Below are 16,150 nucleotides of genomic sequence, written 5' to 3' on the forward strand. Positions count from 1 at the left end.
GCGCACAGGAGAAACGGTGGTGGCTTTATACTGAGGCAGCTCGGCACGGCTGGAGTTACCTTCCCCCCGTTCCCTTCCTTGGGTGGTTCTGGGTTAGGGCCGGCTGCCAGCAAGGTCTGTGAGCAGCCCGGAAGCTGGGAGGGAAACGGGGAGCTGGGAGCTCACACCTGCTGTCGCTGGCTGGCGCTCTGCTGGGCCTACAGTCTCTGCAGTCCCCTCCCTGGTCATCCGAGGCCTGGCGGAGCTCTGCGTTGCCTCCCAATGGCCAGCCCTGCTCCACGGACTTTTCCACCAGTTTCAATGGCTGTATCAGGCCTTCCTATCACAGACCCTTTATTCCTCTGTTAGAACCACACCGGATATAGGGTTCAACAGAGCTGCCACCGAGTCCAGAGCAGGAAGGCAGCTCTCTGCACTGCTCCTCGGCAGGAAGGCGAGGCCCTCGGCGCCCGCTTCTCACCCCCCGATGCCTGACTGAGGGAGCCTGGGTACTCTGTCCCTGCAGCCGCACTGCCCCGAGCCTGCATCCTTCTCCTACACTTTCTTCTGGACCTCGTTCCACAAAAGCTGCCTACTGGTCAGCCTCTACGGGACGGCCTCTCTGAAGAAGGGGACAGAACACAGCACTGAGGTGAGGCTTCTCAGACGGAAAATGGCCTCAGGCCCCCAAGCCAAAGGAAACACTCTGTTGCTAGCCTTGCATGTGTATTGGTGGGAGGGGGATGGACGGTGGGAGCAGGCTAGAGCCCCATAGTCCTGGCGCTGGCAAATACCTTCATGGAAAAGCTCGTTTTCCCGGACGCGCTGCTGAGAAGGAAAGGAAGCCAGTGAGGTTCTGCATTACACTGAGAGCCGCTTCAATTTCTGGGTTTTCTGATTCATCTCCTGACTTCTGAAATGGTGGCCACGTAGGAATGACCTGAGTGCATTTTCCGTGGATGGTTTTTAAATAACAGAGAAACTAAAACAACTTGACTTAGAGGCCTTGAAATCCAGCATGTTGTAACCCCCGCCAGAACCTGTCCCTTTGCCTCTCTGAACACGACCACTCCAGAGGCTGAGCAGACCAGCCGCTGTCCTCGAGGGCCCTCATCTGACTCGTATGCAGGAAGCACGTGCAGGGAGGCTTTCCAGAACACTCTAGGACAGTGGGCTGCAGCGTCTCTGTCAGCTGCCGGGGAAGGCAGAGACGTCAGGCAACAGGACGACGGCCCCGGGAACTGGTGTGCACTTCTATCAGAAGACAGGATAGGTAACCACGAGTTAATGTGCCTGAAGCCTCGTGACTAAAACGAGCAAATCTTGGGGTGCCCATGTGGCTCAGTGGGTTAAAGCCTCTGCCTTTGGCTCAGGTCATGATCTCAGGGTCCCGGGATAGAGCCCCACATTGGGCTCTCTGCTCAGCGGGGAGCCTGCTTCCCCTCTCTCTTTGCTTGCCTCTCTGCCTACTTGTGATCTCTCTCTGTCAAATAAACAAATAAAATCTTTTAAAAAATTTAAAAATAAAACGAGAAATCCCTGACTTTCTGTTTTCTCTTTTATGAGAAAAGCGAGGTTCCCTCATCCATGGGGACGAGGACACCCTCCCTCCACTGCATTCAGAGACACAGCTCCTAGCCTGACAGAGCATTGATGGGGGGGAATGAAGCCAGTGATCCCAAACCAAACCACAGAGGTGCTTGTGAGGGAAGACCAGAGCTGGGCCAGGACAACTCCAGCTCGGCAGGAAGGTTCTAGAAGAACCTGTATGAAAGCAAGAAGAGACGGACAGGTGATTTTGTATCCAGGCTCCTTCAACGTCCTCAGCAGGCATGGGGCCACAAGGAGCACCACAAACACACACCATGCAAGTCTCTGCCTTGTGACCAAAGAGGACACATTTCACTGACACCCAAGACCCAGAGCAACAAGGTCTCACTGGTGTGAGTCAGAGAAAGATGACCATCTGAGTTTCCAAATGCACTGCAGGCTTCAAAGCCCTGTCTCAGTTTACCCTTTGGGGACAGTACTGCCCAAGCTCCACATGCCCCTGGTGTTTGGTACTGCCTCGACCCCCTTCCACACCCCAGGAGCAGGCCATGCTTCCCACAGTCCCACACTTCCAGAGGCTGGCGGGAGCCAGGCACCCCAACACTCACTTGACGTGATGTATTCTGGAGCTTTCCCTGGGCTCAGTGGCACGGCTTCCTCGTAGTAACCTTCCGGGAGAGAGGACGTCGGGAGCGGTGGCGGCCCACTGTCAGGTGGCTGAGGAGAAAAAGGAAGAAGTCACGGAGATCAGAGCCATGACTAGAAAACTGTGTAGCTTGGACTAGAATATGCTGACCGGCATTAGCCACGTTCCTTTGTCCAGTCCACGGCAAAAGAGAGCACTGAGCAGAGAGCTCCTGAGTTCCATTCTGGCCTCCTCTGCTTCCTCGCCCACGTCCACCATCAGCCCAGCCATGGCCACACACAGTGAGTCAGGCCACACTGACTTGCTCATGGCCAGCAGCCTTGAGCATCCCAGCATGGCCTGCTTCAGGCAGGGGCTAACTCCCAGCCCTCTCTTGGGCCCCACCCAGAGCTGAGATGGGGGTCTCCCTCCCCCATCCTCCCCCCGCTGACCCTCCCACATCCCCTGGGCCCATACCCCTGCATGGGGCCTCTGGGGCACGGGAACTGTCCAGATTCCCTGGTGCTCATCACTGTGTCCCACCAGGTGAGCAGCGGCTGGATAAAGGAAAGTGGCTTGCCCACAATCTCACCTCGCTCCCAACACGGGTGCACTACTCCCTAAAAGAAACTTGTGTCGAGAGGGATCTGCTTGTAGCAGAAACCAAGCATGTCACGGCTTCCTCTCAGACTGTGGGACTGACGCTCTGGTTTGAAAGCCACGATGTGGGAACATAAGAGTCGGCAGGACTGTCCAAATGTGAAGCCCCCCTCTGCTCACGTGCTCCCAACGACTAGTGCGTGCTGACTCCTCTTCCCAGGGGTACCTGGGAGCCTGCTGCTCCCGTCACTCACCAGCCCTCGCCGCAACAGCAGGGTTAGATAGGGAAGGAAGGGTGAGGAAAGCCAGCATTTGGCAAGTGCCGGCTATGTGCCTGCTACCGTACCAGGCGCTTCTGCGTTGGCAACAGGTGGCGTCAGGCACACCCCTCATGGCAGGCCTCAGTTTACCTCCTACGTCACGACACAGAGTGGGCTCAGGGTCCACAACAGCCTCCTCGACATCGGGGGCTGGTAAATGGCCGAGCTGGCTTCTCCCGCAGCAGGTCTGGCCACTAAAGCCCTCTTTCTGTTCATAGTTAGCCCCTTCCTCTCTTAACTAGCTCACACAACCTATATACTATACACACACTGGACGGCATCACCAAGCATGGAACAGAACAGCAAGCCCAAACTGAAGATCTACCAAGTTAAGTTTCTAAGCAGAATGCTGTTCCGAAGGAACCAGAAGGATTTACACTCATATAAACTCTCTAGGATGGGAAACAGCTTAACTCTGAATCCAAGAAGCCCTTTGTGAGTGACTAATCACCCTCTGGGCATCCAACCCACTCCTTCCTCCTTCCAGATGAAGGGTCATTTACACAATTTTCCTCCCTCTGCTGGAACCCAGTTATCTCCCCTCCAGCCCCAGGCCTGGGGCCCTGGGCTAAATAACCCCTGGCCCCACGCATGCCTCCTGCAAGACTGCCTTCCCTACTTGTGTCATTCTGTGGTCATGCGCTGGATGGTCCCCAGCGCCTCCCTAACCTCCCCAAGAGGCAGGGCTTAAAAACAGAACCGGATCCACGGTGCTCAGCCCTGGGCGAGGTCTGAACAGCAGCCCGTGCCCGGGTTAAAATCTCTGCTTGTTGCTTTTGGAAAAGAGCTGCTCGATTCACTGGGTGTCTTTATTCATGAAACAGAGAGTGTTTCAACTTCCTCTTGGTATGCTGAAACAGTCCAATGATTCATGTCCTGGGAAAGCATCACGAACAGCTGAGTCGGACAAACGCTTGTGAAACAGCACAGACTCCCTTCCTAGGGCCACGAGATGGGCGAAGTGTACCAGCTGAGGCCACCGGCTGCCTAGCTCACGGCCCTCTCAGTGGGCTCTCGGACCCCGCGGGCGGCCGTGTGTGTGCGGCAGCTTTTCAACGGCTCTGCCCTTAGATCCAATCATTCTTGCTTCTGGAAACACATGCCGAGAGGTCAACTGGTCAGGCAGGCAAAAACGTACAAAGATGTTCGATAGAAGATTGTTTAGCAAAATCTGAAAACCACCTAAATCTTCACCCAGAGAAGATGGCGTGTGGACACCTTCATGTGCAGGCGTTGGAAAGGACAGTGCTTACGTGTTGAAGTCATTTCCATGAAAACCCTCCACCAGACACCGGTAAGTGGGAGGAAACACGTATGCTAGGAGCCCTTGACATTACTGTGTGTGTTGAGGCTCAAAGACAGGAGGTCATCCAGCAAAACACTGTAAGAGGTTGTGTATCTCTATGGCTTGGCTCTCCTGCACAAAATGTGTCATTTCTAAAATTTAAAAATTTATCATTTTTAAAAACAGAAAAAAATTAAACCATTTTTGCTTTGAAGTAATGCCCCTCAAAAATGAATTCTTTTAAGATTTTATTTTTATTTATTTGCCAGAGATAGCATATGTGCACAAGCAGGGGGGCAGCAGGCAGAGGGAGAGGGAGAAGCCTCCCGATGGGGGCGGGGGGGGCTTGATTCCAGGACCCTGGGATCATGGCCTGAGCAGAAGGCAGGCACTTAACCGACGGAGCCACCCAGGAATCCCTCAAAAACAAATTCTTATAGAGGAACACCCTCTCTCTCCAAAGGGACCCACACTCCTCTCCCAAAAACCACTTACCCATGAAATTCTGGGTTGCAGACACTCAAGTAGAGGAATTATGGCTTGTTAAGGGCAAGTGGGGGGGCCAGGATTAAAAAAAAAAAGTCCCCAAACTGTTAGTACCATTTTTTTCAGAGGAGAAACTCCCTTCAGAGCCTTTGCAATAGGTAGGAATTCACTGAAATCACCATCAACAGGAGATTTTTAAAAGTACAAAAACATGGAAGAGAGATTTCCAAAAGGGGTCATGGAAAACCCGAGAAAGCAGAACATGGGCAGGAAGCGCGAGCACAGGACAAAAAAGCAAAACTCGAATCCCCATGCCGACCCGGGGCCGAGCGACCTCCCCGTAACTCTGGGCCCCAACGTCCTCAGTGGACATGAGGGCACCTCTGACGTCCAGCCCCGTGCCGTGTTTCTGATGCTGCAGTTCTTACCAAGTCACAGGTCAGCAGGCTACGCCAGCTTGACCAGTCTCAAGACCTTCATGAGAGCTGATGTCGGGGACTCGTTGAATGGTAATGACGTGATGGCCACTGGCTGGGGCAAGGGGCTGCGGTGTCCCTCTACCGATGACAGCACGCACTAGCGTGGTACCCCTCCTGCTGGATTGCGCGCCTCCCCCCAACACCAGAAGATAGCGAGTCTGTGCATGGACCTGACTGCCATCCTGCCCCCGTCACCTGCTTCCTGCACTGGTTCCCACAAATCACTCCAACCACATAGCCTTGGAGGAGACTATAGAAGAAACGTGAGAGACCGTCCTCCCCGAGGAAGGGCTGCTGGTGGCCCGGCCGTGCTCCAGACATGAGAGATGGGAGCAGCCCAGTGCCAGGCACTAGGCAAGGTCAAGTACACTGGAATGCTTCTCTGACAGATTAGGCTGTCAGTGGCAACAACTCTACTTTAGGGAAGCTTCTCGTCCCAGGGGTCCGTGTCTCACTAGAGAAGCCATACCAACAACTGGGTAGGAAAACAACCTACATGCTGGCTTGGCCATAACTAAATTCCCAATTTTGAGGGGAAAGCCCATTAGAATTTGCCTTTGCTGATTTAAGAAGCCTGACATTTTCCCATTACTAATAATAATTTTTTTCCCATTGCTAATAATAAATGTTATGTTTATATAATTATAGAGCAGAGACATAGTTATCATTGTTATCATGACTATTTGAGCACTCGAACAATGATTCCCAATGTTTCTGGTTTGCCTGCATGTGGCAGACCCTGCCCTGGGATGCTTTAGAGAGATTTTTCTCCCGTTCAGAAATTAACACTGAGATGTTGACATTTTGATAGATCTTACAAAGGAGGGAACAGAAGCCCAGGAGGTGAGAGGCCCCGACAGGATCCCACGTGCGTATGTGTGATGGGCTGACCAGTGGAGAAGCCGGAAGTCTGCCCGAGTGGCCTGGGCGCAGAGCTGGGGCCTGGGAAATGGCACGCACTGCATTTCTGTATCATAACGGGACTGCGCTGCCCCTGCTCTACCCGCCCCAGGAGGGAGCCAGCCAGCCCCCTGAGCCCACTGGGTCCAACCCGCATGCTCGCGTGTCCTCCACCATTATTCCCTCCTGCTCTTCAGGAAAGCAAGCACTCCTCGTGCCCCGTGCTCTTCATGGTTCCCTCTCTGTCGCCACGGGCATCTGTCCCACCACCCTCCCCTCCTCCCCCATCCATCACTCAGCCTCTGCACCAGAATCACCAATAAACGAAGAGCCCTGATTCTAGCAGAGGAAAGTATCAGAATCACTTTCGGACCTGAATTCTGTGTAGACGGTGGGTACCAGACTGTTGTGCCTATATGGACAGAACTCCATTAAGAATAACATAATTAGAACCCAGAGAAGCAGAGCTCAGGGTCCAAATCTGTTCCATCACTGACACAGAGACTTCAGAAGCTCGGTGGGCCCCCATTTGTGAGTTTGAACCTCCTCCATGGTCGAGCCTTGTTAGGGAGGTGTGCATGCCACTGGGTGAGCCTTATGAGTGGGGCAACAGAATTTTACAGTCTCCACTGCAAAAGAGGTTCAATCCTAAATAGCACGAATCCTGAGCACTTTTCCTGGCAAAATAAAAGTTTTTATCCAAATTATGCCTTGCTCCATTCCGCTCACTACTCAACTTGCATTCCACAGTGCACGTGCATCAAGAGAAGGCAGTGAACCGCATTGTCAAGCTCCCTCTGGCTTCGTTCATGCACACGGAGTGGAGCCCCGTGGAGCTGGGTCATCTCCCGCCTCCACCAGCAGAAAGGCAGCTGCCAGAAAGGCCAACAGCCCAATGGGAGTGTCCACAGGAGCCGTATCTGGAGTACAGCCACAGATTAAATCTTTAAAAGATGCCACAGGAATTACCCATGAGACTGAACTACTCAGAAAGACAAGAGGGAAAAAAAAAAAAGAACAAATGATTCCTGTTCACTCAGAGGATCGCATCTGATTTCACCAGGACACAAACGGTTTTCTTGTCTTAAATCTTGGACTTTTGTCTCAACTTTGCTTTAGAAGGTCTCGGTCAGGGGGCGCCTGGGTGACTCAGTGGGTTAAAGCCTCTGCCTTCGGCTCAGGTCATGATCCCAGGGTCCTGGGATCGAGCCCCACATTGGGCTCTCTGCTTGGCAGGGAGCCTGCTTCCTTCTCTTTCTCTCTACCTGCCTCTCTGCCTGCTTGTGATCTCTGTCAAATAAATAAATAAAATCTTAAAAAAAAAAAGAAAAAAAAAAAGAAGGTCTTGGTCAGGCAGTACACGAGGGTGGGAGGGGGCAGACTGCATGTTCACAGTTCCAGGGACAGAGGCAGGAAGCAGAGTGGATGCGGGTGGTGGGATGGGGGGTAGTGCTCATGGGGTCGGAGTTCCAATGGGGGAAGATGGAAAAGGTCTGGAGACTGCGGGTGGGGATGTCTGCACAACACTCTGAAAGCTCTTGCTGCCACCCAATGGTACACCCAGCAGTGGTTAAAATGGTAAAGTTTATACCATGAATATCTTAAAACAATTTTTAAAAAACCCTTCATTATTATCTGCTGACATAAGAAACAATCACATTTATGTAATAAACTCTGGCCCTATACTATCAAAGAGCTTAGTTGCTCTCCCACACGCCATCTGAATACCGCATAACGCCCTGTCACTAAATGATCGAATAAAAGTATTTCTACATGCCTCAATGGGGTAGCATACAGATGTGGAGTTCTAGAAGGGGTCCCATTGCTCCCTTCTCTCAACTAGAAAGATCTGAGAGACTCCTGATCGCGGTTCTGTGCTGTTCTGAGAAGAGGGGGAAAGAGGAGGCTTGACAGGTGCCGTGGGCATCTGGAACCCTGGGAAACGGATGCCTGAGCGTGGGCACTGGCCAGCAGGAACACCCACACAGATGGGATCCATTTCCCAGGGAGGTGGCCACCGCTCACACATCCTCCACACCCATGCTCTACACAGTGAATAGCAGCGGGATGGCTGCGCACTCTCAGTGGGAAACAGGCTCTGATGAAACACATGCATATCTGGGCCTAGTCCAGTCTCCCGTCAGAAAGTGAGGGAGCTCAACCAGACGGTCCAACGTGTCGCTTAGCCTGTCCGCTGTTTCCAGGATTCGGGAGAAGTTGTGACACACACACAGGCATCCCCTGCCTCACGTTCCCGTGGACACTTGAGTAAGGTCTGTTGGCCTCGCTGAAGGGCCACCGGGTCTCATGGGACACCCTCGGCTGTCACTGCGTTCACTCCCAGGCCCGGACAGAGAAGAACAGTCCAACATGCTCTCCGCACATGGAGGCATCGTCAGCGTTACAAGACAGACGTTTGGACGTGCTCCCCGCCCCTGACAAGAGGTCAGCCATTTTCCACCGCACAACTCGAGAAATTCAAGGAAGCATAGAAACAAACACCATCTCCAACAGGTGAACATTTAGTTTAATTAAAAGAACATGAGGGGTGCCTGGGTGGACCAGTGGGTTAAAGTCTCTGCGTTCCACTCAGGTCATGATCTCAGGGTCCTGGGATCGAGCCCTGCATCGGGCTCTCTGCTCAGCAGGGAGCCTGCTTCCCTTCCTCTCTCTCTACCTACTTGTAATCTCTGTCAAGTGAATGGATAAAATCTTAAAAAAAAAAATTCATTCAAGATAACAGTAAAAGAAAATGAGTAACTCTGGGGAAAAAAAAAAAAAAGAACATGAAAATGAGGTCCCGCTGTTAGATCTGCGGGTGTCGAGCCTCAGCTCAGGTCATGAACCGGGGTACTGGGATGGAGACCCACATTGGGCTCCCTGCTCAGCGGGGAGCCTTCTTCTCCTACTCCCTCTGCCCCCTGACCCTGTGCTTGCTAGCTCTCTCTCTCTCATGTGGTGCTCTCTCTCTAATAAATAAATAAAATCTTTAAAAAAAATGCCTTATGCAGAAAGCAAACATTACAAAGAGAATTGCCAAGTCACTGAGTTTGTTCTGACTCTGAATGAAAGTCAAATTTTCCTGAGGAAGCAAATGAGCCAACAGCCAAAGGCAGGAGAAGCTAAACAGCACATGCAAAGGTGGCGAAGAACTCACATAAAATAGGCATTCCTGGAATGCACACATCTGTTTTATCCCAGAAGAAACAGAACAATGAAGATTAAAGGTGCTGACTACAGTATTCAAATCCAGAGGAAGCCCAGAGAAAGGGTCAAGTCTCCATGTTCTATATCACTGTCGTGCCTCCGATCAAAAAAGAAAAGCTTTGACTTGAGAACAGATTTCTGTGAATCCGTAGCTCCAGCCATTTCCAAGGGGACACCAGCCTCCCGCCTGGCTGGTACCAGCAGCCCTAGAAACTCACCCAAAGAAGAGTCTCTAGCAAGGCAAGGCCTCCTTTCCTCCATATCTGGGCTGTTACTACCTGCCCAGAGCCCTGAGTGGCTCAGGGGCCCAGCGGCTGTGACGGACAGGACTGCGCACTCACCAGCCACGGCTGGGGGATCTCCGGCAAAGGCATCTGGGGAGGTGCTGGCAGGCTGCTGGGGGTCTCTTGTCTCTGAGCATGGTCCTTCACATCGAAACCTGGAAGCATCGACCAAAACCAGAGAAGGTGAGGAGGAGGAGGGTGCGGACAGTGTCCCTGGCTGCTGCCCCTCCCTCGGCCCCATTGTGATCGCTGGGCAAACTTCTGTCTCCCCTCTACAACAATCCTGTTATTCTCTAGGTGGGGGATCTGTGGCTGGGAAGAAGAAAAGAGGTTACAGAACTAATTAAAGCATTTGCAGGTGGAGACGGTGGAGCCAGCACTGAAGCCTGGGTTCTTCCAACGCCTCGCAGTCTCGCAAAGGTGAGCTGCTCGGCCTCAACTTCTGCTCAGGTCAGTACTTATCCGTGGATCCAGGCATGGGCGTGGCCCCGGGGAGCCTTGTGTTTGTATCAGGCGCCCTCCTGAAGTCAGATTCTGGGACACATGGGCGCCGTGCATGTCCCGCTGGCTTAAGCTTGAGCTCTCGGCACAGCTGTGTTCAAGTTGGGAAGACAAGTTTACACCCAAGTGATTTAGGAAGCGTGATGGGCTGAGCACTGTGGCAGCAAAGGCAGGAAAAGTTTAATCTGGGTGTGGGACTCCTTCCAGGCCAGCCACCCCCTAACCCCAGGAAGACCCACAAGGACCACCTCACAAAAACAGTCACCTGTCCTGGGTCATGCAAAAGGTGCAGCCAGGGATCAGGCTATGAAGGCACAGAGCCTGACTGCCAGAAAAACAGTGGGGATTTCGGGCACAGAAGTGGGCACGGTAAAAAAAGGAGAGAAGGAAAAAAAGGACAAATGGGAATTCTACCACGAAAAACATGCAGCAGACGGGCTCAAGGCTAATGAACTCAGGGGAGAATGAGTGAGTTGGAAAGCATCGGAAGGCATGTGTGGAGAGACAGAGGGTGGGAACCCAGGGAGCAGAGGAAGAGGACAAGGCACCAGGGAGAGCCAACACAACCCCTGAGGCCAGAAGCTTGAGCACCGTGGCGCATTTGGAACAACTGTGGGCAATAGCCGAGCAGAGGGAAGGGGTGCCCCCTCTACTACTAAAAGGAGCAACGGGAGAAAGGAACCGTCGTGGTGACTGCGCTTTTACCATGGGTCAGGCACTATTTGGAGCCATTTTCTGTCCTCTCCTCTACCACGCCCCCTGCAGGATGTCCCTCCAAGGCAGAAGCTCCAGGGGCGGTGGGGTGGGGAGAGGAGCAGACAGAGATGAAGTTACTGGAACATAGTCACCCACTGAGTCCATCAGCTCCCGAAAGGCTTTGCCTTCCTGCGGCTAGAGACTGCCAGCACCTGGCACACAGGGACACGCCCAGGGACAGTGTGACGAATAAACAATAATGAGCAAACAAATGTGTCTGAGAAAGACGGTGGATTATGGGAGACTGGAAGACAAAAGAGCAGACACACCTTTGGATGACTGTATCCTCAGCAGGATGTCTGTGATCACTGCCTTCTTCTCCCTGACGGTTGACGTTAGGTATTCGTGGTCCAGGAGCTCAAGAAAGAGACGGAGTTCAACGATTAACTCTTCCATTGCTGCAAATGAAGGAGAGGGATGGGAGCTGTTAGACCCAGTGGGGGACAAACACAATAATAGAAATGCATTTCATTCTAGCTTCACAGGATACAGTATTCCAGCTTGAAGAGGTGTGTTGAAGCCAGGGCGACGAAAATTCATGCGTGATCTTCTGGGCTAACACGCTGCTCCTTTGCTTTGGCTCTGAGACAGTGATTTTTCTAGGAGAAGCTCCAGTCATCGAGGAGAAGCTCCAAGCCATGCTGCCAACACATGGAGTCATGACCCAAAATCCTGACATCATCACAGTGTCAATTGCATGATATTAAATTTCAATGTTGAGGAGGAGATGGGAGTTTAAAACACCAAATAGTTTTCACATAACCACCAGGACATGGTTTCGGAAACTCAACTCCCCAGCTCTGCCTTTGCAGGGCTGGCTCCATCCCCAGGAAGGCTGTGAACATGTTTGTGCAGTGACGACAAAGTCGCCGCATGCCGAGGAAGACTTGGGGTTGGACTCCTGACCATGTCTTTTCCTTCTAGGATCACAGCTGACTCAGGACCCAATGACATGGCTGGTGTCAGCGATTTACAAATCATGGTGTGAACCTTCCAGGGGCCCCCAAAGCCCCTTTAGGGCGCGCAGGAGGCCCGACTATTTTTCTAACCCTGAAGCATTATTCTCCTTTACTGGTGTCAATGGTGCAAAGGCAAAGGGGCTTATGCTGCAGGTCTCCGGCCACACATCAAGGCAGGGACAGCAGAAGAAACTAGCGGTCACTGTATCCCTTACCACACACTTGCAGGAAAAATGAAAATGTCACTGTCACTCAAGAATGGCTTCGATGGAGTGGTACAAATTGCTGCTTTTATTCTGTCTCAGCCCTGGATGATGTACTTTTTTGGGATCCCGTGTGATGAAAGGATCAAGTATGCAAACAGCCTGTCTCCTGCCCACTGGAGGACCACGGCCGTCGGAAGAAAAGCACGTGTGCGCTGTTTAAGGCGCAAGTCACCCTATGCTGCTTTTCTTGTGCAGCACTGAAGAAGAAATGATACACAAACAACAAGGACACAGTTTGCGCATATGACCGGCATCTTCCCAAAAGGGAACAAAGTGACCTGACCACGTCAAGGTAAACAATGACAACCTTGGTTGCCAATGATAAAATTCGAGCTTCCAAGTGGAAGTGAGAATTTCAAACACTTGTACCCACCCCCGTGAGCATGACCACTTCTCAGCAGAGACTTTCCTGATCAGATGGGGACAGAAACTGGCCAACAACCTCTTCTGATCGGATATAATGTGGTGTGTCAGCGTTTAGAAGCTCTGAACCATTCTGCGATCAGTGAGGTCAGGAAATCACACACAGACACGGATCTAATGTACAAAAGAAGTGGAAATATTTGATTGTAACAGAGAATGAAGTGTTCTATGAGTCAGCTTCAGGTCCCATGTTGCAACTAACCTTTAAGAAACTACCCCTTGCCAGTTTTTGGTGTAGGATCAAAGAAGAATATTGACAGCTTTCTGAAGGGGCTCTGAAGAATTCTTCTCTGACTACGTAACTGTGCGAGCCAGATTTTCTTTTTGTGCTTCCTCTAAAACAATGCTCCACAACAAGGTGAACGCAGAAATACATACGAGAATTCAGCCATCTTTATCAGAACAGGCAGAGGAGATGCTAGCCGAAATCTGAAGCAGGCTACTCTCCCCCAAATCAGCTTGTTTTGGCAGACGCAGTTACTTTTTGTAAATATATTTTTAATGAGTTAATAAATACCTTAAAAATCTGCCACTTTTTAATTCGAATATGATAAATATAAACAGATACACCCATGTAAATAAGAACTCTTTGGAATGTTCAATATGTATTTTGGGACCAAAAAGTCCTAAGCAAAAAGTTCGGTCCGTGCGATTCTTCCCAAGTCAACAACACTCTTCAGGATTAAAGGTCGTGCTGTTGTCACTACCAACACTCTCACGGTTTTAGGATAGAGAAACGGACATGAGTCCAAAGTGTTCACTTGTCCTCACTGAATGTTCCCTCTATGAAATGAAGAGAGTGGATTAATTAAGTCTTAAAGGTCGTTTTCATTAGTAAGACACCTTCGCGATGATTCTAAGAGGAAAGCAAGCTCATCTGTCCTTTAAGAAAGAAGTGCTGCTAGCATTATTCATGCCCGCTGGTGGATGGCTAGGTAAAGCATTGTGGTCGCCACACGTGATAATCTGGATACTGCTCTGCCTTAAAAAGGAAGGGCGTTCTGACAACTGCTAGAGCACAAGGAACCTTAAGGACATCGTGCTGAGTGAAGTCAGCCAGTCACAAAAGGACACCCACTGTCTGATTCCACTTATACGAGGTACTTAGAGTCATCAATATCAGTGAGACGGAAAGTGGCGTGGTGTGCATTGGGGGCCGGAGGGAGAATGGGGAGTCCATGATCCATGGGTGGTTTCAGTTTGCGGAGATAACTGACTGCTAGGGAAGATAAAGCAATGATGGGACGGTGGCGGCGGCTGCCCACCAGCGTGAGCGTGCTGAATGACACTGAACCGTGCATTCAAAAAAGGGTGAAAATGGCAAACTTTACAAAACGTATATTGTACCACAATAAAAAATATCAACCTCATCCAAAAATCAAAGGGTGGCCATTAGCAAAAATGTGGAAAATGCTTATGAGCCTATGTGAAACTCACAGCAGCCCGTCTTCATTCATACATTTTCTTTTCCAGAAAAGCCTCTCTTGTATACAGCATGATTACATTTATCCTGAAAGATTTCACTTAGGAGTTGGTTAGCAGCATCAGAATGTCTGAAGAGGACCTTGGACTGAGCCTGTCCTGTCTCTGCCCTGGGCTCCCTGACAGAGTTCCCACAGAGGACTCACGAAGACCCCTCCTTGCTGGGAGTCTGCTAAAACCATGGCTGAGGGAGACCTGTCCAGCTGTGCTCTGCGGCTCAGAGACCAGCACCTTCGGCCGCAGGTGGCCTCTGGGCAGCCAGAGCCGCCCTATGGGGCCAGCAGCCCCCTCCTGCTCCCAGGTTACAACTCTCTGGGCCGGCCTGTGCCAAGCTGGCCTGTCCGATGCTCCTTCCAGAGAGTGTGCCTGGGACCAGGAACTCACGGGCAGCTGGGATTTCCGGAGCTGAAAACACATAGACATGGGAGCCATGTTTCAGCATGTACGTGCCAGAGCGGGGAGCTTGTACCAGTGGAGGAAAGGACCCAGTAATTCGTACCCAGGGGAGCATGGGCAGACCCACTCAGATGCCAGAAACTAGGTGAGGAGAGAAGACAAAGACACACACTGATGGGCTTCCCAAGACCTTCCTGGGCTCTCCTTGGTCACCTGTGCATTTGAACTACATGGCATACCTACATCATTCTAATGAATGATCATGATGCTGATTTTTACTAGGCTGCCCTGTATGGTATTCTTTTTGCTGAAATCTCAGACCGAGGCCACAATGCATAGACAGCTCTCCCCACCGCCGGGTACAAGACCTCCCAAATTTGAAAGTGTGATCATCAGAAAAGTTACTCCATTTCAGGATTGTCACAGACTCCACAAACCACATTATACCCTTAAAAGTCCCTTTGAGCCCTACAAGCCCACAGCATCCCCTTTCTCCCTGCCTGCTCTCATTAATCACCCCCCATTTGTTCCTCCCCGTGGTGGTCTTCCTTAATTACAGAAGTCCACCCGTCTTGCAGCAGCCCTACCGATAACTGGATATCAAGTGATATGTGGGTCGGTTTTTGTTTCGCTTTTTTTCTCCAAACAGTGGATCTGCCCATTAAGAGCACGTTTTGTGCTTGACTCATCTCAGGATAACCAGTCCCCCAGTCCAACATGCATGGAAAGCCCGTGCTTCTGGACGCACAGCTTGCAAGCAAAGAAGTGATAAGTTTCTGATGGCCTACTACCCACAATGCCTTCTCCTCCTCCTGGGAGTTCTGCAGGGACCCCCTCATCCCCATCTGCGGGGGCACGAGAAGCGAGCAATGGTCTGGTCACTTGTCTTCAAGCAAATGCTCCCCAGCGGCCTCAAGTGCCCGCACTGTGCTCGTCCCTGGACGGGTGTGAGTTCGCTCTGCTCCCAGAGACCCAGAGAGGGGTCGGATGGTATTATCAGCCCCTGTTCACAGCTCAGCAAACAGGGGTTCAGAGGGGTTGACAAAGGCTACTAGGCAAATAAGTGGCTAAGCCTCTGCAGCTAATAATTTTTTAAAATTTGTTTTTAAGATCTTTTACTTCTTTATTTGACAGAGAGAGAGACACAGTGAGAGAAGGTGTACAAGCAGGGGGGGTGGGAGAGGGAGCCCAATGTGGGGCTTGATCCCAGGGCCCTGGGATCATGACTTGAGTCCAAGGTAGACGCTTAATGACTGAGCCACCCACGTGTCCCCACAGCTAATGACTGAGCCACCCCGGTGTCCCCACAGCTAATAATTTGCTCACAGCCACAGAGCGAGATGGCAGCAGTGAGAACCTGAACACAGATCAGATTCCAAACGCCCTGATTGGACCCTTTCATGATAATCATTCCACGACTACTCTCTGAAATGACCCAGGCCTGGAGAGATGCCATGACCATTTTTTTAAGAGCAATAACATGGTCAGTTATAATTAAGAACACGCATCCTAAAAAAAAAAAAAAAAAAGAGGGTGATTCATTTCACCAGCACCTCCACGGCACCCTGTAGAGAATTATAATCATGTACTGAGCCATCTACCTCCCCCACGGGACTGCCTGTCCCAATGTGCACAGATAGCGTCCCATACA

The 16,150-nt window shown here is 51.2% G+C and overlaps 1 protein-coding gene across 7 annotated transcripts in view; it reads right to left on the reverse strand.

Moving 5' to 3' along the window:
- The window catches only part of AFAP1 (actin filament associated protein 1), a 130,804-nt gene that overhangs the window by 61,533 nt on the left and 53,121 nt on the right, over positions 1-16,150 (reverse strand). For all 7 annotated transcript variants that reach the window (XM_082727501.1, XM_082727498.1, XM_082727499.1 and 4 more), the window contains 3 exons: positions 11,243-11,371; positions 9,774-9,871; positions 2,139-2,247 (listed from right to left, as the gene is read on the reverse strand). In XM_082727501.1, coding sequence (XP_082583627.1) covers positions 2,139-2,247; positions 9,774-9,871; positions 11,243-11,369 — 334 coding nt within the window. In that variant the 5' untranslated portion in view covers positions 11,370-11,371. The remainder of the gene's footprint in view (positions 1-2,138; positions 2,248-9,773; positions 9,872-11,242; positions 11,372-16,150) is intronic.

This window comes from Mustela nivalis (genome assembly GCF_964662115.1).
Source record: "Mustela nivalis genome assembly, chromosome: 4".
Classification (NCBI taxonomy): domain Eukaryota; kingdom Metazoa; phylum Chordata; class Mammalia; order Carnivora; family Mustelidae; genus Mustela; species Mustela nivalis.